Source organism: Hippocampus bargibanti, linkage group LG06 (genome assembly GCF_051943395.1).
Source record: "Hippocampus bargibanti isolate YZ-2025 linkage group LG06, ASM5194339v1, whole genome shotgun sequence".
Classification (NCBI taxonomy): domain Eukaryota; kingdom Metazoa; phylum Chordata; class Actinopteri; order Syngnathiformes; family Syngnathidae; genus Hippocampus; species Hippocampus bargibanti.
The window spans coordinates 21558746-21583134 of record NC_142739.1 but is presented as its reverse complement, the minus strand read 5'-3'; the positions used below and the strand labels follow the sequence as shown (position 1 = coordinate 21583134).

General features: G+C 40.7%; 1 protein-coding gene across 2 annotated transcripts; it reads right to left on the bottom strand.

Annotated features, from left to right (window-relative positions):
• Positions 1 to 698: 698 nt before the first annotated feature.
• Positions 699 to 24223, bottom strand: cgna (cingulin a). 2 transcript variants are annotated; one of them, XM_088999194.1, is made up of 20 exons: positions 24051 to 24223; positions 14767 to 15568; positions 14604 to 14695; positions 13654 to 13723; positions 13478 to 13570; positions 12907 to 13028; positions 11638 to 11749; positions 11333 to 11545; positions 10412 to 10500; positions 9417 to 9537; positions 9123 to 9335; positions 8821 to 9042; positions 8502 to 8750; positions 7354 to 7524; positions 7107 to 7268; positions 4622 to 4795; positions 4431 to 4549; positions 3095 to 3203; positions 2838 to 3001; positions 699 to 1462 (listed from the first exon to the last, which is right to left on the bottom strand). In XM_088999194.1, the coding sequence occupies exons 2-20, from the start codon at positions 15556 to 15558 to the stop codon at positions 1327 to 1329; spliced, it is 3423 nt and encodes a 1140-aa protein (XP_088855320.1). In that variant the 5' UTR covers positions 15559 to 15568; positions 24051 to 24223; the 3' UTR covers positions 699 to 1326. The 2 variants fall into 2 exon arrangements, with proteins under 2 accessions (XP_088855320.1, XP_088855319.1); XM_088999193.1 differs by having other exon boundaries at positions 10412 to 10560; positions 24051 to 24222.
• Between the last annotated feature and the right edge of the window lie 166 nt (positions 24224 to 24389).

Sequence of the window (24389 nt, the reverse complement as noted above, 5' to 3'; positions counted from 1 at the left end):
ACAATAGTACCCACCCAATAGGTCGGAGAAACTAGATTTTGGTGCGTGGTGTAAATGGGCACATTTTAAATAATAATAATAATAATAATAGTCATAATAGTAATAGTAGTAATAGTAATAAGTAATAGTAAGAATCGTATTAGTAGAAATAGTAGTAATACTAATAGGAGTAATAGTAATAGTAATAGTAATAATTTTGACTTCAAGACGGCGCCGCGAGAGTGGCTGCTGTGAAATGTAAATTTCTCCACTGTGAGACTAATAAAGGCATATCCAATCCAATCCAGTAATAATAGTAATCGTAGTAATAATAGTAATAGTTTTCCTTTGACTAAAAATATCAGCCTGCGTGTTTTGGGTATTTTAGATGCTATAAAACGTTTTTCTGATGTCAGTTAGGAAACAAAAAAATGGTGTCGGTTGTCCTTTAATGCATTTTTTGAAGTTGTGTGCAGTTATTAGTCGGCAGTGTTTTGTAGTCCACAATGTTGTCGCTGAGTAATTTTTTTGGGAGTCAGTTTCAGAAATGTTTAAGTCTTCCTGCCTCATGCTTTCAACTTTTTAGATTTTGCTTTTTGCACTGTAAGTGAGTGAGCGCTTCCTGAAATAGTGACACATCCCTCTTAGAGGAATGAGTTCTCTAAATGGATGTGTAATCCCGTCAATTTACCGCAACACACACAAATATCGTTATGACATCATGAAAAATGCCTTTTTAGTGAAGGATTTTTTTTTTTTACAAAAGAGATAAAAATTGTGAAATATTTTGTCCCAACAGCAATCACAGAATCGTGATGATACATTTCGAACACCCGCAAATTAAAATACAAACCTACGAATATCCCACCTGACTTTAACGTACAAAAATAAACAACACATTGCAGCAAATGTCATTATTATGTTCTAATTTGTTCAAACCGGATATCAATTGAAGACTTAACAAATACAATTAGGCATGTTACATACAATTAAAAAGTCTTGATCATGATATTAATTTTAAGGCATTGTGTATTATGTGACTTCATGTAAAAATAATGCATAGGAAAAGTGCAGCGCTGGTTATTTTGTCTTAAAATTAACACGATATCAAGAGAAAAAAAAGTGTACTCAGGGTTCATTTTCAGTCTACTTCTGTGCTAAATATCGCTTGCATAAATACGTATGCAGTGAAGGAAACCACTTTGAACACGGGAAGTTTGGCTTCCTTCAATTCATTCCCATGTGGAGGACGTTCACCCCACTAACCTTGACAACACTCCCACCTGGTCTTTTAGTGCAACTGTCGCACCAATTTTTTGTTCGTCTAAAAGTTGTGCTACGACGCTTTCAACAAGAACTGGTCTGGAGGTTGCCCTCAGCGAGGATGGACGCGATGGTGGACGAGTCGTAAATACTGTCGTCATCGTCTGAGCTGAGAGCAGACGAATCCAAAGCGGAGCGCATGGGGGCCTTGCTCTTCCGTCTGCAACATGCAACAATTCAGTTTAGAACATTTCTAGAAGGGTATCCTGCATATTTCTTCAATATTTTGAAGGGTTTGTGAATGATGCAGCACTTTTATGCAAATAAAAAATGATGATCATATTAACTCATTCACTGCCAAACAATGTGCAAAAATGTGTTCATTCCAGTGCCAGGGTTTTAGTCATTTTCACTGAAATTGCAGGACCCACAGAATATTGAGTTTTAGGACTACATAAACATTCAATACAGCTTTAGAAACATTAGACTCTCTTTTTTAATCAGAAAAAAAGAGTTAATTCCTAAGTTATATGGGTCTGTAGTTATCTGAGCTTGAAATGGGGGCGGCTGTACAAAATGCAATATAATACATAAATATTGATTCATATAGCGCTTTAAAAACAGCTGAAGATGTAACAAAGCGCTAACACGAACAAAAGGCAAAAGCTGCCCCCTCACGGAAGGGCAAAAACATTGCTAGAGGTCCGACCAGCGCGTTATCGGCACCCCTCCCGCAAGAAAAAACAAAACCCAAACAAATTCGGGAATGGCGCTGCACGTCACGCTTTTCAATTCCCAAATAAATTTTGGAATGGCAGTAAATGAGTTAAGTCACCGGTGTCAAAGTCAAGGCCCGGGAGCCAAATCTGACCCGCCATATCATTTTATTCGGCCCGTGAAAGCAAATCAAGCTTCTGTTGGCTGTTGAGCTAGCTGGCTGGCTATCAGTTGGCTATCTATCTGGCTAGCTAGCTATCTATTAGCTGGCTATCTGTTAGCTATCTATCCAGCTAGCTAGCTATTAGCTATTAGCTAGCTAGCTAGTTGGATATCTATTAGCTACCTATCTGTTAGCTATCTATCCGACGTGCTAGCTATCCATTGGCTAGCTAGCTAGTTAGCTGGATATTTATTAGCTGGCTGGCTTGCTAGCTTGCTATATTATAGCTAGCTAGCTGTTTATTTATTTGAGTTATTCCGGGTTGAGTGAACACTGGTGCATGTGGCTGCCGCTGCTCACCCACATAAAGACTGATCCAGTGACTGTAAAGTGACCTTGAGAGTTTTGAAAGGCGCTTACAAATGAAATGTATTCTTATTATGACAGTATTATTATTACTCAAATCAGGACATTAGAAAGGGCTCCCCCTGGTGGCCATGGCAAATAACAATACTGTAGCATGATGGTGACCCCTGAGGCTCTGTTGAGTCACTATTTCGGCATCTGTTGAAAGATCTTAAAGGGTAATGGCGTCCGGGTAATGGCGTCATGGAAAACAGGTGTTGTTTAACACACCCCTGTTATTAATGAACTGTTGAGGTAAATGAACATGTAAGTGTTCATAAAATTTAAATACATAAAAAGTAAAACTTACTTGAGTTCAGTCTCCAGAGCGGTGACCCGTGCCTGCAAGGCTTCTTTCAGTTCCAACTGCTCCTCCAAGTCTCTCTGAGCCTTCCTCCTCAGCGTGTCCATCCTTTCCAACTCCGTCTCGCCCTCGTCCACTTGTCTCTTCAGAGCTTTCACTTTTAGAGAAAGCTGCAAAGCAAGAGAAATGGGTCGGGGGTGGGCGGGGGTCAGAAGCCCTCGGCTCCTCTTTCAGAAGTTCCGATAAACACAGTATGCACTGACCTGGTCTTTATGTTCAGTGTGCGTTTCTCTCTCCTCATCCATCACCATGTTTAGCTCTTTAAGCTTCCTCTCCAGACGACGCTGGGATGCCAAAAGTGAATTCTTCTCCCTTAAAAAGGTGGATAAAGAGATACAAGCAATCTTAATCTAAGGCAAGGCTCTCAGTCATTTTTTGCAGAACATTGTAGTTACGGTTTCTTCTTGGGGGAGGGGGGCGTTATGAATTTGGGGAAAACATTAGAGCACAACAAATTAATAAGTAGTAGCACAACAAATGAATAAATAACTAGTTTTTCACAAAAATAATGACTGTTATTGTGGTTTACATGGGACAATTTGAAATTTTGGTTGGGACTTTAGCGAGCATTATGGAATTTCAAAAGTTTGATTTGCTTTCCCGGGCCGAATAAAATGATGTGGCGGGCCAGATTTGGCCCCCGCGCCTTGACTTTGACACCATTGGTCGAAGGCTTCTGTGGCGTGGAAAAAAGGGCTTTTTGAGGTTCGTTTGGACAGATTAACTAATTTACTGCCATTCCCAAATTTATTTGGGAATTTGTTGTTTTCTTTCTTGTTGGTGGTGCCAATATAGCACTGATCAGACCTCTGGTAATGTTTTTTTCCTGTCCACAAGGGGGTAGCATTTGCCTTTTGTACATGTTAGTGCTTTGTTACAGCTTCAGTTGTTGTTAAAGGGCTGCATAAATCAATATGTATGTATTCTATTGTATTTTGTTCCGACACCCCCATTTGAAGCTCAGATAACTCCACACCCATATAATTTAGGAATTAACTCTTTTTTGCTGAAAAAAAGAGTAAGGTTTCTTACGCCGCATTGTATGTTCATGTAGACCTAAAACAAAATATTCTGTGGGTCCTGCAACTTGAGTGAAAATGACAGAAACCCTGGCATTAGAATGGACTAATTTTTGCACATCGTCTGGCAGTGAACGAGTTAATGAATAACTAGTACTCAAATTTGAAGAAAAACTAATTACGGTTATTGTGGTTTACGTGAGACAATTTGAAATTTTGACTTTAGCGGGCATCATGCAATTTCACAAGTTTAATTTGCTTTCGCGGGCCGAATAAAATGATGTGGCGGGCCAGATTTGGCCCCCGGCCCTTGACTTTGACACCTGTGGTCTAAGACTTCTGTACCTCAGCGCAATAAAAAGACATTTGGACAGATTAAGTGTGGAAGAAACACATCTTGCACCTTGGGGGGGAGATTTACATGACGTGCCTATGAATGAATTCTACTTTTTTATATTGCAATTGTTTACTGGGGGATTTCGTTGTTGAGTGTTTTTGGTCACAAGACAAACAACAGTACCTGTCCTCGGAGCGGAGACTTTCCTCAAGCTCCTGGATTTTGCTCTCCAGTTGAGAGGACCCAGCCGAGGAACGAGACTGGCCCTCCATGTCAACCACACGACCCCTCAACTCCTTAAGCTGGAGCGACACAATCAAATATGTCAAAAGGGAGACAAATGTAGACTTGTTCATTTTTTGATGTGAACTCACGTGTCTTTCCATGGCGTTCTTGTCCAATTCGAGGTCCTGTTTGGATGAGCGCTCCTGCATGAGCTCAGAACGCAGTTGGTCTATTTGGTCCCTGCTTCTGGACACGCGCTGCGTCAACATCTCGGCGCCGCTTCTTTCCTCCTCCAGTTCCAACTCCAAACGCTTCAACTTGTCCTGAAATTGAGGACACATCTCGACAGTGTTGAAATACGGATTGCGACTAAAATAATGACAAAATATTTGTCTGCGTCTATGACATGTTCTGTCAAGCAATAAGAATTTGCCTACCATATTGGCCCGAATATGAGACGGCCCTGATAAGATGACCCCTCTTTTTTTTTAAGACTGACCCTACTCTCAGGTTGGGGGGGCAGAGGACCCCTCCCTGTGGCCCCAAATGATAATATATTTGAAAGAAAAAGCATGTTATTTTGCCTCATCTCATCTTAATATCTTTACTCAAAAATGTGTCCACTCCAGTGCCAGGGTTTTTGACATTGTCACTCGAATTCCAGGACCCACAGAATATTGAGTTTTAGGACTACATAGACATTCAATAGAGCGTTAGCAACCTTAGCTCTTCTTTCATCAGAAAAAATAGTTAATTCCTAAATGATATGGTCTGGAGTTATATGAGCTTGAATTGAGGGTGGCTGTCCAAAATACAATGCAATACATATATATATTGGTTGACATAGCGCTTGAAAACAGCTTAAAGGACAACCGATGTCGCCGGACAAGTTGTGTCCACAATTTGTAAAATGGCTTCAAATGACTTCTACTGAGCGTATTTTAATACGATTCCACCACATATAGCTATATTTTACGTTTTAAGACTCGCGCTGAGTATTCAGGAAGTCTTATTTTTGAGTTGGTGAGTCCGTACGTGACGTCATGAAAGGACCGCCCCACCCTGACCGACAAAAAGACACATTGTAGCAGTCCATCATCACGTCAATGTATTTTGCTGTACTGTCTGTCTGAAAACCTTGATGTTGCACCCAAAAGCCGCCAGAAGAGGGCGGCCAAGCACCGTGGAAGGAATTTATCAGCCTGTGGAAACGGGCTGATTCATTCCTCACGGTAGCTGGTCGCCATTTTCGGGTGCGACATTCCCCCCCGCCCGTTTGCCTCAAAATGATACAGAAACAATTCTTTAATCGATTGCAAACTTGTATGCTTTCCTCTTCAGAACTATTTGAATCATATTCATAACTGGATGTGTAACAAGAAAGCATATTCTCCTAATCTGAAGCCATTGTTTTGATTTTTCAGCAATGCAAAACTGGGGGCGGGACTTTCTGAAAATGCCCAATTTGCAGCTCAATTGTTTGCAGATTTAAGTCACTTAAGTCACACTTTACGTCATTTTATTGGTGTTTTGCATTTGAATAAAAAAAATCATACTGCGTGTTTTGGGTATTTTAGATGCTATAAAACGTTTTTCTGATGTCAGTTAAGAAACAAAAAAGTGACGTCGGTTGTCCTTTAAGCTGTAACAAAATGCTAACATTGACAAAAGGCAAATGCTGCCCCCTTGTGGGAAAGAAAAAAAAACATTGCCAGAGGCCATTGCCAGCGCTTTATCGGCACCCAAGCAAGCATGAAAAAAAAAACATTCGGGAACAGATGTCATATTTTCAATTCCCAAATAAATTATCTGGCCAATTTTTGAACCACTTCTTTCCAGATTGTCCCTACGTTTTTCTGTTATCTCTTGTAATGTTTTTTTATACTGCTATTTTTTCATGCTTCTTCTTCTTCGTGCAATTGCAATTTAGATTTTTCTTATTTGTGCAACCGCTATTTTTTTTTAATTCTTCCTGATAGGGGTTCACTTTGGCCTGGGGAGTCAAATTCAGAATTAACTTCAATGGTATCTGTCGCCATCTAGCGTCCAGCATGAGTATAACGTCTAAACCACGATTAGTTTCGAATAGATTAGATTATATTAACTTTCCTTAGTCTGACAATGGAAAAATATACAATTCACAGCAGCAAAGTTATGAAAGGAAGAGGAAATTGTCAGACAACCCCGACTTGTTTAGTCTTATTTCAATGCAAAAAACACCGTCTTATATTCAAGCCAAGCCAGTATGTGTGTTCTTGTATTTGGCTGGAAAGCTATAGAAAATGAATGGAATATGTACCGTATTTTCCAGTGTATAAAGTGCACCGGAGTCGAAGGCGCACACCCAATGAATGGTGTCTTTTCAAATTGCTTCCATATATAAGGCTTCAATGAATGAAAAAAAGTGTTCCAAATATTATATATAAATACATAAAAGTTTCCAACTATAAGGCATACCACATCAAGAGGTTGATGGGGTCAAAACAGTTCTTGTATTCTAGTGAAGTGACACTGAAAATGTTGTCTTCGGGCTCCCATATGGCTTATTCCACTAGCGCTCGTTTGTATTCTCATTATTATTCCACTTGCATGCCCCTCGCATCCCACAGAGACAAACAGATGTACATTATTTACCTCAAGGACACGAATCTCCCTGGTTTTCTCGTTGAGGCCGTTTTTGCCCGTCTCTGCCGTTGCCTCGAGGTGGCGCAATCTGTTGGTGAGCATCTCTTTATCCAGCTGGTGGTTATCCCTCTCCTCGCACGCAAGCAGGAGTTCCTTCTTCTGTCGTGACAGCTGCACGGAGTCACGGTCACATGACGCACGGTCACGTCAAACTGGCTGTTCATCTTGCTTTGAGTTCTTTGTGTTTGTTACCCACCTCGTCCTCTAGTCGCTTCGCATTTGTGTGACTTCTATCCAGTTCGGTTTGAGCGTCGCTACCTTGACGTTGTACTTCCTGAATTTCCTTGCGTGTGCGCTCTCTCTGCTCCTCCAGTTGAACTTTTAGATCCTGCACTTGAGCTCTTGAGGACACGGTGAGAGACTCAAACTGACAGTTGGACAAGAAGGGGGTCAAGTGGCAGGGGGGGGGGGGGGGCAAAGAAGGGATAACAGAAGGGATTAATTTGGTGCTTTGTGTTGGCGAGTGAGCATTCTGTAGCAGTAGGGGATCACAATCTTCTTCTTCTTTTCCTTTTGGCTTTTCCCTTCATCGCTACAGCAAATCAATGTCCTCCATCTATCCCGGTAGGGGATCACAATATGCTATAATATGACATTTTGCCGAAGATGTCAGTGATTAGCGGTGTGATTAAAAGAAAATCAATATTTTGGAAAATGAAATACCCATAAATTTACGTTCAATTTTCTATGGGACTTGTTATTTAGTTTGTGGCTAAATCGGATCCCATCCAAGCTAATCAATTATGATACAGTGGGGCTTTGGCTTACGAACTTAATTGGTTCCCAGACAGAGTGTGTAAGGTAAAAAGTGTGCATCCATTCATTCCTTTAATTTTACTTATTTAAAATTAATTCATTCATTTTACTGACCACTTTATCCTCACGAGGGTTGCGGGGGTGCTGGAGCCTACCCTAGCTGTCTTTGGGCACTAGGCGGGGGACACTCTGAATTGGCTGCCAGCCAATCGCAGGGCACACAAAGACAAATAACCACTCGCTCACACACTCACATCGAGGGACAATTTGGAGTGTTCAATCTGCCTGCCATTCATGTTTTTGGAATGCGGGAGGAAACCGGAGGACCCGGAGAAAACCCACGCGGACCCGGGGAGAACATGCAAATTCCACATCGGGATGCCGGAGCAGGATTTCAACTCACAACCTCTGCACTGTGAAGTCGGCGTGATAACCACTCGACTACCGGGACGCCTCTTATTTAAAATGTCATTCATATTTTGATTTTTACTTTGGTTGTACAACAATAAGATTGGTGCTTGAGAAGATCACAATATCGATTTTTTTGGTCTCTCCCTTCCTAATCCTCTCTGGATTATTTCTTCTTACCTCTTTGTTGATTTTCTCCAGAGCTCTCTCTTGCTGTCGTTTGAGCTCCTCCATCTGGTTGACGGTCTGTTTCTGTGCCTCCTTTTCTCTCTCTGCATCCTCCGCACGCTGGCCGAGTTCACGGTGCTCTTGAGTCAGGCGGGAGGTTTTTCGTTTCGCCTCATCCAGTTCAGTTCTCAGGCCTCTCACTTCGTTGTGGAGGGCCAGCTCGGTTTCTGACGTCTGCGCATTGCTGGCGAGCAGTTGAGCCTGAAGACACCGCAACACAGTTTAACGCAAATATTTTGAGCGATTTTAGGCTTTTAAGTTGATATCTTACCTCTAACCGAGATAGTTTTTCTTTGAGACGTGTATGAGATTCCGTCTGTTCCTTCTGAGTGTCTTCAAAAGCCTTCAGGTCCGCCTGAGACCTTCTCAAGCAGGCTTGACTGGCCTCAAGTTCATTCTCAGACGATGACAGTTTCTCTTTGAGCTGGCTGATATCATTTTGTGCTTCACTGAGCTTCCTCTGCAGTTCTGAGAAAGTGGCTGGGTCTGGGAGCTGGGGGACAAAATAATGAGGGAAGAATTTAGAAAAAAAAGACAAAACGTGTGTCAAGAAATGCTTCATTAACAACTAACCTTTTTGTTCTTCTCCTGGATCTTGGCAAAATCCTCCTTGGCCTTCTGCAGTTGGTTCTTTAGTCGGTCAATCTCGTACCTGAGTTCTGCCTCTTGCTCTTGATGAGCTTTTTTAACTGAGATGATCTCCATCACCTTCTTGTCAAATTCTGTTCTCTGCTTCTCCACTTCTGACTTTGCCTTCTGCAGATCGGCACTGCGTCGCTCGAGCTCCTGCGCAAAGGGGATGACCAACGAGATGCTTAGAATTCTCTTTTTAGATGAGCCTTCGTGTGTCTGAGGGCACTCCAGTACCTGGTTTAGAGTCTGCGTTTGGTTGGGGTCTGGCATCTTCTGTTTGATGGTTTTCATTTTGTCCTGGAGTTCCTTCAGCTCTTCCTCACTCTCATCTTTCTCCAGGCGGGTTTGGAGGAGTCTGAAAAGTGAACACACATTTTATCAAACTCTTTTTTTTTGTGAACAATAATATACGTGAAAATACGTATGTGTGTATGTATATGTGGTGTGTGTGTGTGAGTGGTGTGTGCATGTGAGTGTTTGTGTGTAAGTGTGTAATTGTGTGAGTGTCTAATTGTGTATGTGTGTCTGTGCGTCGGTATGTAAGTGTGTGTGTGTCTGTTTGCATGTGTGTTAGTGTGTATGCGCGTGTGTGGATATATGTGCATGTATGTGTCTAAGTGTGTAATTGTGTGTGTGCGCGCGTGTGTATGTATGTATGTGTGTTTGCATGTGTGTATATATGTAAATGTAGAATTGTGCAAGTGTGTATGCATACGTGTAAGCGTGTGTGTGCATGCGTATGAGTGTATGTGTAAGTGTGTAATTGTGTGCGTGTGTGTATGATTATTTGTTTAATTAACAGCTTTTGGATTAAATACAGTCAATATGGAAAACACAGATTTAGACATTTGTGAACAAAATTTGAAATATAGTTATCTTTTGTATTTGGGGAAAATGATTGTAATCCTTTTGAGTTCAGCTCGTGAAAAGTTTCAAAAAAAAAAACTATGCGTTTGATTTGCAGTAAAGTGTCCCATAACTTTAGACTTGATACTACAGCTGCAGATTTACATATCTGCAGACAAAATTATACAAATGGCGACTTCCACAACACTTCACGGATGCCCTGTATCACTATGACAGGAGATAGGCGAAATATTGAGCAGGTAGGATGAAAGAAGAGATGGATACATTAATTAAAGTGGAAAGAAACAAAAAAAGCAGTTATTATTTCCCAGGATTGCATAACAAAGTTAGAAAACAAATAAACGACAAATCCTTGAACTTACTCTTGCTTCATAGAGCGAAGTTCATCCCTAGTTTTGTGATACTGCTCCATCCAGTGGCTGCTCTCATCCCTGCAGTCCTCCAACTGCTGCTGCAGAGTCCGAACGGACGAATTGACACGTAAGCGCTCAGCCTCAATCCCAGCGTGAGACTTGACAGAAAGGGAGAGAATATTTCATAGAGGTCCATGTTTGGGACTGGCGATAAAATGTGAGTTTGTGACAAAAGCCCAATCAGCTGATAAACTGTCTCCAATTTTCTTTTACAAAAATAAAATTACCAATTTAAATTGATGAACAGGTTTCTTCAGTTGTCATCTGTACTTTTTTGAAGGTGTCGGACGTTTCGCTCCTCATCCGAAAAGCTTCGTCAGCAAACTAAAATCCCGAAGCAGAGGTCTGGTACCGCCACCCCTGGACATTAGGGATATATATATATATATATATATATATATATATATATATATATATATATATATATATATATATATATATATATATATATGTGTGTGTGTATGTGTGTGTGTGTGTGCGTGTACACCAGCAAAATTTTAGTTCGCTGACGAAGCTTTTCGGATGAGGAGCGAAAACGTCCGACACCTTCAAAGAAGTATAGATGACAGCTGAAGAAACCTTTTCATCGATGCACCACGCCTGTACGACCGAGAGCCAACACAGACATTTGTAAATTGAGACACGTTTTCCATGTAAATGGCCTAATCCGTTCCAACCTAACCCAACATTTAAACATAAATATTTTCTAAATCATACGAATGCGTCAAATGGGGAAATATATGTAAAAAATACAAATTAAAATTTGATTATTGCACAAGAAATGACAGTTGTGCATAATGTAAAAAAAATCCCTCTTGTGACAGAAAAGTAAAATAAAATCTTCACAGCACGTGTACACAGCATGTGTACCTGAGACACCTGCTCCATGCTGCTCCTCAGTTTCTCCACGTCCACATTGTATTGTTCTCGCAGCGCCTCGATTTCCTTATCATGCGTGGCCACCTCATCCTTCAGCGCTCCCTTCAGCGCCGTCAGTTCCCTCTCACGCTGGTGTAGAGTCTCTTCTAGCTTTTGCTTCAGGCAACAGGCCTCCATTAACTCCGCCTCCAGAGACACTACGTCCTGAAAACATTCCCGGGAGATGCCACATTTTAAAAGCCGCCCACCAGGCTCAGTTTACAACTCTGTGTGAATGCCCGTTGTTGTTGTTTTACCGTCTTGTTGCCATTTTCTCTTCTCAGTTCATCTTGGAGGCCGGCCAGTTGGTCCTCCATCCCTCTGGCACGAGCCTCGGCATTCTCTCTTTCTATTCGCAGTTGCATCAGTCTGCAAGGGAAAATATTTTGTGGATGAGAAACTTTGGGCTTTACAAGTAAATTTTTTAAATGTATACTCCCTCGAAAACAGTGATACTTAGATGCGACATGAAACGGATATTTTGTGTGAAAAATTAAATAAATATGATAAAAGGACCATATTTTCTGTACTAACCTACTCACTCTCGAGGACGTGTACACTGAAAGAATCAAGACAAAAAAAACCGTGGAAAATCCTACTGGACCCTCTGCACCCTGCGCAAAACCTTTTCCAGCTACTCTTATGGACAGTGATACCTCAACTTACAAAAACTTTAGCTTATAAACCTTTCTCCTTACAAACATTAAATTCATGAGAATATAATCTTGGCATAGAAACTAGTTTTCGGCAAACAAACCGAACCACACGGAACATCACGGTGGCTGGCGAATGTGTTTTCATCACCCTTTTCCTTGAGTGCATACATGATTTGTTATCAAGGATACTTTTGCTATCATGGGACCGAAAAAGACCCCACCACAGGTTAGTGTTCAGCCAAAGAGGACACAAAACAAAATTACGGTCGAGCAGAAGAAGATCATCGAGAATCACGTACGAAGTGTGTGTTTGTGTGACTTAGCGTCCCAGTACCATTATGCTAAGTCAACCATTGCTGCGTGTGTCTAAGGGTGTTTTTGTGTTGTCTCAGCAACGGTCTCAGGCAATAGAAGAGGTTGAAAAACGTCTGTTCATTTGGATTAAGGAAAAGCAGCTAGCAGGGGACATTGTGAGTGAGGGTATTATCGCAGAGAAAGCACGGCAACTTCACTCAGACATCATCAAGAGGCAACCTGGAAGTTTGTTATACATTGACAACTACCATCACAAAGGTAAATAAAACGACTTTATTATATAGTACAGTTTATTTCTTTAATTACAATACAATAGCACATTTATTATACTTAAAAATAAGGTATAGTTTGTGTAGTTTTAAGGCTTATTTAGTAGAAAATTATGTTTTATGGGGACCTGTGAACAAATTATTCCCATTTTTAATGGTTTCTTATGGGAAATAAATGTTTGACAGATGAACTTTTTGCCTTACACACACTTTATGGGAACCAATTAAGTTCGTAAACTGAGGAATCACTGTACTTGTATGCATGTGTGAATCTCATGTTCCCTACTCAGACTGTGTTTCATTGAGTTCTCTCTGCTTCCGGGCCAGCGTTTCCTCCAGTTCCAGATTTGCATCCACGCAGGAGTCCAGCTCAGCTTTCAAAGCTTTATCGGATCGGCTAAGAGAGGCCTGCACATGAACACAGATGATAAATTAATCAGAACAATGGACCAGGATGGCTTTAAAGCATAAACAATGCACTTGGATCAAATGTGAAGTATACTGGCAATTACCCAAAGATCAATATGCAAAATGTATGATGTTATTACGGGCTATTAAAGATAAAGAACTGACCAAGTTCCAGTGATGGGACCGAAGAGCCAAAGAGGACAATATGTAATGAGTGATTACTAAAGTTACATCCATTAGCCTGTGTGAATGTGCGTGCATGCGTGTACCTCTGACCAACGCAGAGGATTTAAAGGATTAATGCGAGGATTAATTTCAAGCACACTCGACAGTATAACGAGCCCTCCTGATTGCAAAAAAAGGCATAAACACTTGAAACATCATCATTCCTTTGGGTGCTGCGATCATTTCCTTTCACCAATATCTTATAGTAGGCATGTTCCACCTACTTTTCGGGCCTCCTGAACGGCACTTTGAAGCTCCGCCACCTTCTTCTCAAGCACCCTCTTTTCTTTCATCAATTCCACGGGCTTTTCTTTATGCTGGTGAAGATGAAGAGGCCCGGACTTGTTAACTCTTTAACCGGAGGAACCAAAGTATAAAAACGGCAATCGAAAAAGCAGACCTGAAGGCTCTGAATGCTCTCACAGATCATCTTGACTTTATGCTTGATGGTAACATCACTGGCATTGGTCCTGAGGAAGAGAAGAAAGAAGAGATAAGAATCACATTCGATTGTTACTTGTTTGTTTGATTGTTACTGAGAAAAGCATAGTTGACAAAAAGGACAGAGAAAGAAAGAGAGAGAGAGTTGGAGAGAAAGAGGTGAGAGAGCGATAAAGAGAGAGAAAAAAACAGAGGGGGGAGAGAGAGAGGGGAGACAGAGAGAGAAAAAGAGGGGAAAAGAGAGGTGGAGAGAGGGAGGAGAGAGAGCAAATGAGAGAGTTTGAGAGAAAGAGATTGATCGGAGAGAGAGAAAATGAGGGGGGAGGGGAGGGAGAAAGAAAGAGGAAAAGAAAGAAAGTTGGAGAAAGAGAGAAACAGAGAGAGAGAGAGAGAGAGAGAGAGAGAGAGAGAGAGAGAGAGAGAGAGATGGAGAGAAAGGGCGAGAGATGGAGAGATATGAAGAGAGCTAAAGAACAAGTGGAGAGAGAGAAAAAGAGAGAAAGAGAGATGAAAAGAGAGAGAGCAACAGAGAGGGAGCGAGATGGAGATAGAAAGAGGAAAACAGAGAGAGAGAGAGCTACAGGGCAAGGAAGAGAGAGAGAAAGAGGGAGAGAGAACGAGAGAGAAATGAGAGAGAAAGTGAAAGGGGAGAGAGAGAGATGAAAAGGGAGAGAGCAAGAAAGAGGGAGCGAGATGGAGAGAGAAAGAGAGGAAAAGAGAAAGAGAGAGTAGGGGAAGAGAGAGAAAGACACAGAAACAGAGTGGGAGGAATAGAGAGGGAGGGAGATGAAAAGAAAGGGATAAAGAGGGAAAGAGAAAAAAGAGAGGTAGCGAGAGAAAGAGACAGTGAAAAAAACAAAGTTTGACACTGTAAGCGACCCAAAAGAAGAAAATAAAACATTCACAAACCCTTCTCTGAGGATGTTGTATATGGACTGCATGATCTGCTCCTCCTCTCTGCTCATCTCCTTGCTCTGGTCCATCAAAAGGTCGGGGGTCACCTTCAGACACAGGAACAAACATATTCTTCAAACTAAAAAGTTCCAGCCACACTGAAAAACGTCCTTCTTACCAGTGGCTGCGTCTCCACGGCAACATATCTTCCCGCTAATGGCTGCTGATGAGCTGAGCGTGCGGGGACGGTCCTGGGAACGTTGTGGCCGCGTCCCGGGCTGCTGTGAGTCGAGGACGAGTCGTAGTGGTTGGCTCGGGGATCCCGGGAAGGCGACAAGCCTCGTTGCGGACCTTGGCTCCTGTTGTCCTCCAACCTGTTGACCGGGTGGTTGGCAGCGGGCGACTGTTGGGGGGCGCTAGAGAAATGCCTCCTGTCACTCAGCGACCCCACAGAGCCATTCACTTTAGCCCGATATGAACCGTTCCACATATTGTGAGCCGCGAGACCGCTGTCCAGATTCCCGTAGCTGCCGGATTTGCCATCCCCTGGAGGTCTAGACAGCTGAAACTCCTGATCGCCAACCACTCCCTCCCCGTCTCTGTCCAGGAGGGATCCGTGGGATTGAGCCCGGCGTAACGCACCTCCTCGGTCCTCATGGTCATCAGCCTCCTGGACCGTTAACTCGCCCTTCTCCCTCCTGCGGGGGAGGCTACTGTAGCCAGAATTGGTCCTGAGCTGGACTCCGTAAGAGTCCCCCTTCTTGCCGTCTTTCAGGACAACGTACGGTTCTCCGGCGATGCCTTGAACGCGGACTGCGACACCATACTTGGAGGACGTCTGAGACTTGGGCCTGGTTTGAGAGCCGAGGTGCCCTCCGCTAACTCCTCGGGAGTCGTGCAGGTCATTGATGAAGCGGATCTGGACACCGTGGTCCACTGAAGTGCTGCGTTCGGAGGAGGATGTGTTCATGATTTTAACACTAGAACAGAAAAATCAGATGGGAACTTGTCAGTGAGATCAGATTAGTGGATTTAAATTCTGAACTCATTCGATGTTATTCCCAAATTTATTCAGGTTTTGGTTTTCCTTGCGGGAGCTGCCGATAAAGCGCTGGTCAAACCTCTGGCAGTTTTTGCCTTCCACAAAGGGGCATCATTTGCCTTGGGTCCATGCTAGGGCTTTGTTCCAGCTTCAGCTGTTTTTAAAGCGCTATATACATATCAATATGTACTGTACCACCCCCATTTCAAGCTCAGATAACTCTATACCCATATAACTTGGGAATTAACTTTTTTTTCGGATGAAAGAACAGAGTCTACAGTTTCTGTTGCTGCATTGAATGTTTATGTAGTCCTAAAACTCAATATTCTGAGGGTCCTGCAATTTCAGTGAAAATGGCAAAAACCCTGGCATTGGAGTGGACTCATTTTTGCATCATCGTTTGGCAGTGAATTAGTTAATGAATAACTAGTATTCAAAGTAAAAAAATAATGACTGTTGTTGTTTACATGAGACAAGTTGAAATTTTGGTTCGGACTTTAGCAAACAGGAATTTCACAAGTTTGATTTGATTTCGTGGGCCAAATAAAATGATGTAGTGGGCCAGATTTGGCCCCCGGGCCTCAACTTTGTTCTCGCTTTTTTTTTTACAGCTTCAGCTGTTGTTAAAGTGCTATATATTGATTTGTACTGTATGTATTGTATTTTGTACAGCCACCCCCATTTCAAGCTCAGAGAACTGCAGAGCCATATAACTTAGGAATTAACTCTTTTTTTCTGATGAAAGAACAGAGTCTAAGGTTTCTAACACTGTATTGCATGTTTATGTACCGGAATCCTAAAACTCAACATTTTGTGGGTCCTGGAATTCAAGTGACAATGACAAAAACTCAATATTCTGTGGGTCCTGCAATTTGACTGAAAATGACAAAAACCCTGGCACTGGACTGGACACATTTTTGCATCGTCTGGCAATGAATGAGTTAATTGCCTGATTTTATTTGCATATCGTAGTTGAGAAACAATCTAAAATAATCAGATTACACACTTATGTTATTTTACAAAAAATGACCATAAAATAGAATGGATTGACCCCGTCAAATCAAGTTTTACAATTCAGGATTCTACACATATTTTCAGAAAATCGCCTTCTGGCGTCGAACCACTGTCACGCATGATGACATTTGAGCTCTGTTCAAGAAAAAAAATGTATCAGAAGGGAAAAATAAGTTACACCTTGTCTACCAGCGAGCGTGAAAAGTCTAAACGTTGCCTAATAAAACAGCAGGGAAAGGAAGGACACAATGTTCATGGACACTAACGCTTGCATGGACTTTGTCCTCCAAGTACCGCATTAGTGATTAACCTGAAAGCGCACACCCTTGTATCACTTTTGCCTGAGCAAAGCAACCGAGCCACATAGTTGAGCTAGCTTACTTTTGATCTCATTTACTGACAACAACCAAAGTGTCACCCCTTTGTTGCTTATTCATCTCCATTTTTTTTGTAAAGTGACACAGTTTGCATGAATGTACCATAGCAAGTCAATACGTGTTTACGCATACACGCCATTGCTGACGGATCATACAGTAGTCATATTCGTCCTTATGTCAAATATGATTAGATATTGTCGTGAACCCCATGGGGAAAATAATCAGTTCTGGGTAAATTGACCTTCATGCAATATTTCATATTTGTATTCATTCATGGCTACCCTGATCCCGTTGCTTGTGCAGTTGTGCGTAAATACGGAATGTGGTCATTAAATATAAAGCAGGGAATGGTCAAGTACCGATATCAAATATCGGGATCAGGCCGATTTTTCAAGGTATCAGGTATCATGAAGGCTTTCGATATCAGCCACCAATATTAAAGCAATAAATTAATGAATAAATACACCAATAAATAAACAAACAAACAGAAAGATAAATAAATAGGCAAATAAATAGATACAATAAATCATGTGCACAAGAAAGAAACAATATAAAGCAGGGAATGGTCAAGTACTGATATCAAATATCATGATCAGGCCGATACCAGCCTTATTTCAAGGGATCAGATATCATAAAGGCTGTCAATATCAGTCAGTAATATTAAAGCAATAAATAAATGAATAAATACACCAATAAATAAAAACAAATATGGATAAATAAATAAAAAATAAACAGGCAAATAAATAGATAGATGCAGTAAATCATGTACACAAAAAAACAATATAAAGCAGAAAATGGTCGAGTACCAATATCAAATATCGAGATCAGGCCGATAGCCTTTTTTCAAGGTATCAGGTATCATGAAGGCTGTTGATATAGGCCACTGATATTAAAGCAATAAACAAATAAATACACCAATAAATAAACATATAGATAGATAACTAAATAAATAACTAACTAACTAAATAAATAGGCAAATAAAGAGAGAGACACAGTAAATCATGTACACAAAAAAGAAACAATATAAAGCAGGGAATGGTCAAGTACCGATATCAAATACTGGGATCAGGCTGATACCGACCAGCCTTATTTCAAGGTATCCGGTATGATGAAGGCTGTCGATTACAGCCATTGATATTAAAGCAATAAATAAATAAATACACCAACAAATATTGTATACAGATAGATAAATAAATAAATAAATGGCAAATATATAGAGAAATAAAAACACATATACATGAATAAATAGATAGACAAACATACATTAATTCATTAATATTATGACACTACTACAATGCAGTGGTTAGACACGTTAATAAATCATGTACACAAGAAAGAAACAATATAAAGTAGGGAATGGCTGAGTATCAATAGCAAATATCGGGATCAGGCTGATACCAGCCCTTTTTCAAGGTGTCAAGTATCATGATTGGATTGGATATGCCTTTATTAGTCTCACAGTGGAGAAATTTACATTTCACAGCAGCAAAGTGATGAAAGGAATGAAAGTAGAAAAACGAAATACATGATGATGGCTGTCAATATCAGCCACTGATATGAAAGCAATAAATGAATTAACAAATAAATCGACAAAAAATAAATATATGAATACATAAGCAAATAAATAGAGATAAAACACAATTCTGACAATACTACAATGCAGGGATTAGATACGTCAGTAATTATGTACACAAGAAACAAGTATTTGTTCAAATTGATTTGATAATATGTTGATGAATTCCTTGTGTGTTCTACATACTTGCCAATAAAGATGATTCTGATTCTGATTCTGAAAATGTAAAATTCTATACGAGTATCGGTGGTACATGGTATCAGTGAGTACTCTAGAATGATTGTATTGTTTATTGGTTAGAAAAAATGGATGATGGAACATCCCTAAAATAAATGCAGTACCAGATTTCAATATACGTACTTCAAGCCGCAGTGAAGATTGGGATTAATCATGATATTTAATCATAAAAACTGCAAACATTGCATATAACTTCAGAGAAAGTTTAGTGGAGGGGGGGGATACCCAAGAGACCTTTGAGAAGATCTAAGTGAATGAGGTGTGACTTTGCATCATGAAATTTTGTTAGTCGATTTCTTTTCCGCCCTTTGGGAGCTTCAGAGGAAGTGCTGTTGCATCTCATTTGTGCAGCCAAGCACAAATTGTGCAGCCGCTCCATCTTTGCTGCAAGGTCGAACAAACGCTAACAAATGCTGACCGGCGGAATATCACGAGATACCCTGAGCTGCTGATGGCATCTCAGGATGCTAGCCATACTGTGCGTTTCAAGTTTTCTGTATTTTCCGGTGTATTAGGCGCACACGCTATGAATGGTGCATTTTCAAACCTTTTTCCATATAAAAGGCACACCGGACTATAAGGCGCAATCACAATGAATGAAAAAAGCCACATATAGTATATACATTTCTCAAATATAAGGCAAACACTATATCCATAACCATAAATTCAAGATGGCGCCCGAGTAGGCAGCCCTTCAGCAATTGCTCTCATGAGCCTTGCTTTTTTTGGTTGTGTTTTCTTTTGTCACTTTGTGTTGTTGTGCGTCGTGTGGAATGGATACGGATTGTTTTTCAGCATTTTTGACCATGACATTCATCAAGGAGGAGACTGTGCTGAGCGGTTGCGCCTTTTCGGCAGCATGGATATGCCAGTAATTTCTCCACTGTGAGACTAATAAAGGCAAATCCAATCCAATCCAAACAACATGATAGGGCGCAACAGTAGAGGGTGGTGTTACGCACTATTGAGGCCCCCCTACTTACAAACATTCGAGTTACGAACATTGGTACATACGAACATTTTTGTGGGTATGTCGAAAAATGTTCGCAGAGAGATGCGGTAGGTTAGGTTTTGTATGGCGAAGTTAAACTTCATTTTATTTATCTTATTACATACATGTACATATTGTGTGTGTGTGTCTCTCCCCCCTCTCTGTCTAACATATGTAGTATTCTCTCCAGTTGTACATGTACATATCTTTATAGAACATATATATTATGAAATGTTTATTTTTCAGTACAAACTAATACAGGTTACTGATACAAGCCTTAAAGGACAACCAACGTCTCTGGACAAATTGTGTCCATAATTTGTAAAATGGCTTCAAATGACTTCTACTGAGCGTATTTTACAAAGATTCCACCACATATAGCTATATTTTACGTTTTAAGACTCGCGCTGAATATTCCGGAAGTCTTGTTTTTGAGTTGGTGACGAGTCCTCACCCTACGCTACTGAAGGAACGCCCCTGACCGAAAAAAGGACACATTGTAGCAGTCCTTCCATCACGTCAATGCATTTTGCTGTACTTGTTTGGTCTGAACTTCATGTTGCACCAAAAAGAGGCAGAAGAGGGCGACAAAGCTCCATGTAAGGAATTAATCAGCCTGTGGAAACTGGCGGATTAATTCCATACACTGAGCTTTGTCACCATTTTCTGCCTCTTTTTTTGGGATACATTTCCCCCCTATTGCCTCAAAAAGGCACGGAATAAATTCTTTAATCATTGCAAACATGTGTGCTTTGCTCTTCAGAACTATTTGAATCATATTCATAACTGGATGAGAAACAAGAAAGCATATTCTCAGAATCTGAAGCCATTGTTTTGATTCTCCATCAATGCAAGACGTCTTGGGGTGACACTACGAGGGGGGGGGGGGGGGGGCTTCTGAAACTTACGAACGACCGTTTGGAACATTTCTCGTTTGTAAATTGGGGAGCGTCTATATTTCTTCTACAGGAGGAAATAGAGTCGTGGCTGCTGACAGTCATTGCGAGACATGTTGTAGCTCAATATTACTTCACATATAAGGCACACCTGTGTATAAGACGCAGGGTCATCTTTTGAAGAAAATGAAGGCTTTTGGGTGCGCCTTATACACCCGAAAATACGGTAATTGCAGGGATGATATTTATATTGAGTCATTTATTCGATCGATGACGTTGAGAAGCAGCTGAGAGAGGGGCAGGGGTGAAGGTGGGGGTAACTCATCTTATTGTCCATCTGATGTGGGGTGGAAAACGAGGGCAGTAATTCTGAGAATGCCTAAACAAGAGAGCCCCCAATGCCCCGCTTCCCGTGCTTATTCATTCTGTTTTTGTCTTGTTACAACAATTGGGCGTCTGTTTGCGCATCCCCGATTTCCAGTTTATTTCAATGAAGCGAATCCGTAGACTAAAGTGTTGGACCACAGTGAACATTCGATCAAAATCAAATAAAAATTTTGGGGCAGTAGAATGCATTTTTGGAATGGCAATAGCTGTGATTTGATGAGGAAGTAAAACTATATTCATTTGGTTTGATTTTTTTTAATATTTATATTAAGATGTGTATTTTATTAACTCATTCACTGCCGTTCGCAAATTTATTCAGGAATTGAATATATAACGTCGAGCGCCATTCCTGAATTTGTTTGGGTTTTACACTGTAAAACCCAACAAGTTGAAAGTACTCAAATTTTTTATGGCAACTGATTACGTCAAAATTTTTGAGTACAGTTTACTCAAAAGTTTTGAGTAACCTGTACAGGTTACTCAAAACAGGTTACAGGTTACTCAAAACTTTTGAGTAAACTGTACTCAAAATTTTTGACGTAATCAGTTGCCATAAAAAAATTGAGTACTTTCAACTTGTTGGGTTTTACAGTGTATTTATTTTTGTTTGGGTGTCGATAAAGCACTGACCATGGCCTCTGTCAATGTTTTTTCTTTTCCACAAGGGGCATCATTTCCCTTTCTTCCATGTTAGCGCTTTGTGACAGCTTTAGCTGTTGTTAAAGCGCTACATAAACCAATATGCATGTATTGCATTACATTTTGGACAGCTGACCCCATTTCAAGCTCATATAACTCCAGACCCATATAATTTAGGAATTAACTGTTTCTTTCTGATGAAAGAAGAGAGTCTAAGGTTTCTTATGCTGCATTGAATGTTAATGTAGTCATAAAACTAAATATTCAGTGGGTTCCGGAATTCGAGCGACGATGACAAAAACCCAGGCACTGGTCTGGACACATTTTTGCACGTCTGGCAGTGAATGAGTTAACGGGTCTACGTCAGCGTCATGCCGAACGCCTCCAGTCTGAAAAGCTGAAGCGATAAAGTCGCATATTTAGTTATGTTATTGAACAACAATTTATGACTGGCTGATCTGTTTCTGAGACACTTGTTTGGTAGAATTTTGTGAAGTTGTAATACTGAACCCTTGCAAGACTGGAAGTCAAACTTTATCGTAAACACATTGTCGATGATAACTCTGACGTGAATTCATGAGACATTTATCAGCCCAATTTTGAAAATGAAAATATTTATGTAAAATAAATGTAACATTGTTGATTGTAAAACAAACTATTAATATATTTTATGGGAAGAGATGAAAAGGTTTCTTCAGCCGTCATCTGTACTTCTTTGAAGGTGTCGGATGTTTCGCTGCTCATCCGAAGAGCTTTGTCAGCAAACTAAAGTTGTGCTGGCAACTCTGGCCCTATATACTGTATAGCCCTAATGGGCAGAAGTGACGGTGCCAGACCTCTGCCAGATCGCCACCTCTGTCCATTAGGGATATATATATAAGGCAACTTTAGTTTGCTGACGAAGCTCTTTGGATGAGGAGCAAAACGTCCGACACCTTCAAAGAAGTGCAGATGACGGCTGAAGAAACCTTTTCATCGGTGGACCATTCCTGTACGACTGAGAGCCTATAAAGACATATTTATGGGAAGAGGATCAGATACAAAAATCTCATATAAAATCACAATTGCATTACAATATTTTTCACAATTGTTTAGTGGTTCTGTGGAAGGGCAACTCTGGCTTTTTCTACTTTAATTGTTGTCCCTGTGACCTGACCTAGAAAGGATGGATTGTGGACATGCAACACACCTTTTATCTTAGTCTTTTGATAGTCACTGAACTGGTGTTTCGAGGTACGCTGACATTCTGTGAGGCCCCCGCATCTACTATAGACCAAAGACAAGGCAAAAAACTTCACCACCTTCGATGCTCACGGAACCAGCCATTCTTGATGAACCCTCACACATTCTTCTCAGTTTCAGATGGGGGAAATATGATTGCGTCATTAAAAAAGGTGTGGAGCGAAGTGAAACCACAGCATTCTTTTTCCGCTTTGGAAATGTCGTGTCAATGAGTCACCTGCCATTGAGTGTGGAAAGAAGGTGACAATGAAACCCCTTTAATCAATGTAGTGATCAGATGGAAACAGTAACGGTGTGATCTATGTTTTTAATGACAAACAGACATAGTCCTCTTTAAAAGCAAATCCTATTCATTGGCACAAAGAAGGAACTTTACCAGTATACAAATCACAATATTTTCAAATCGGTTAAACACACACGCACACTCCGTGTTCTTACATTCCACGTGAACTTGCTTGTCTTTTGTATGTGTATGAGAGAGAGAGAGATTTATGAAACAGTCTACCTACTTGACCACTTCCCTCTTATCATAATACTCAGAAATAGTCAATACAACCATATCATGTTTGTTCCCTACCTGTCAAATGAGCCACATTGATGATTTATTTTCCTGGTGCGGTGATTTACTGATTAACTGTGCAACACCGACTAAAATGCCTTTCCTAAATAGGTCAATTAAACAACGTATCTGTTGTCTAAAAGTGTTTCGACCCCCCCGTCACAAAGGCCCAAAAGACGACAGGTGAATTGTTATTTTACTCGTTCCTGATTCCAAATCTTACATTGTGAGTTGTTTTTGTGTTTTAAAACAGTTTAGATACAATTAAAATACGGCGTACGAGAAATATATATTCCACACGTGAGGAATGTATTCTAATTTTGAGTTGGCATTAATCGAATTATTCAAATGGGCTAGCAAGCAGAAAAAAACGCTGAATGAGGATTTTGATTTGGTCCAAGTAAATAAACTTGTAGTCAAAAAAGTGACTCTTCTTGACAGTTCGTCTGCTGTAGCCTTCTGGCAACAAGAACGTTTAGGGCGAAAAAAAAAAGAAAAAAAATACCTGGTATTCTTGCCGCGTTCCCTGCTCGTATGCGTTCTTGGTGTTGCTTTCCAAAAGGAAAATCGAGTCTATTTTCACTCATTTACATCCAAAAACAAGCACGAAAACACGCAAATTGACGACAGAGAAAGAACTTCATTGTGCGGCGTTGGGAGCAACCTGTTACCTTCCTCTGGGATGGAAAGATCCCGCCCAAAATCTACAAAATCGCAATATGATTGGACGGCCGGCGCAAGAAGAAGGCGGGATCTTGAGTGTATCCCCGCTTCTATTGGCTAAATCTCCAAGTCACTCATTTAACTCGCTTTATGTTTGTGGGCTCTACAGACTTTGACATGA

What these genes read in the sequence shown, in the direction of transcription:
- cgna (XM_088999193.1), bottom strand. Translation starts at nt 15,558, where the DNA reads ATGAACACATCCTCCTCCGAACGCAGCACTTCAGTGGACCACGGTGTC. An exon ending in CCGTTCAGGAGGCCCGAAAA is followed by an intron (nt 13,029 to 13,477) that starts GTAGGTGGAACA and finishes GTTCATGTGCAG; the next exon opens with GCCTCTCTTAGCCGATCCGA. An exon ending in ACACTGAACATAAAGACCAG is followed by an intron (nt 3,002 to 3,094) that starts GTCAGTGCATAC and finishes CTTGCTTTGCAG; the next exon opens with CTTTCTCTAAAAGTGAAAGC.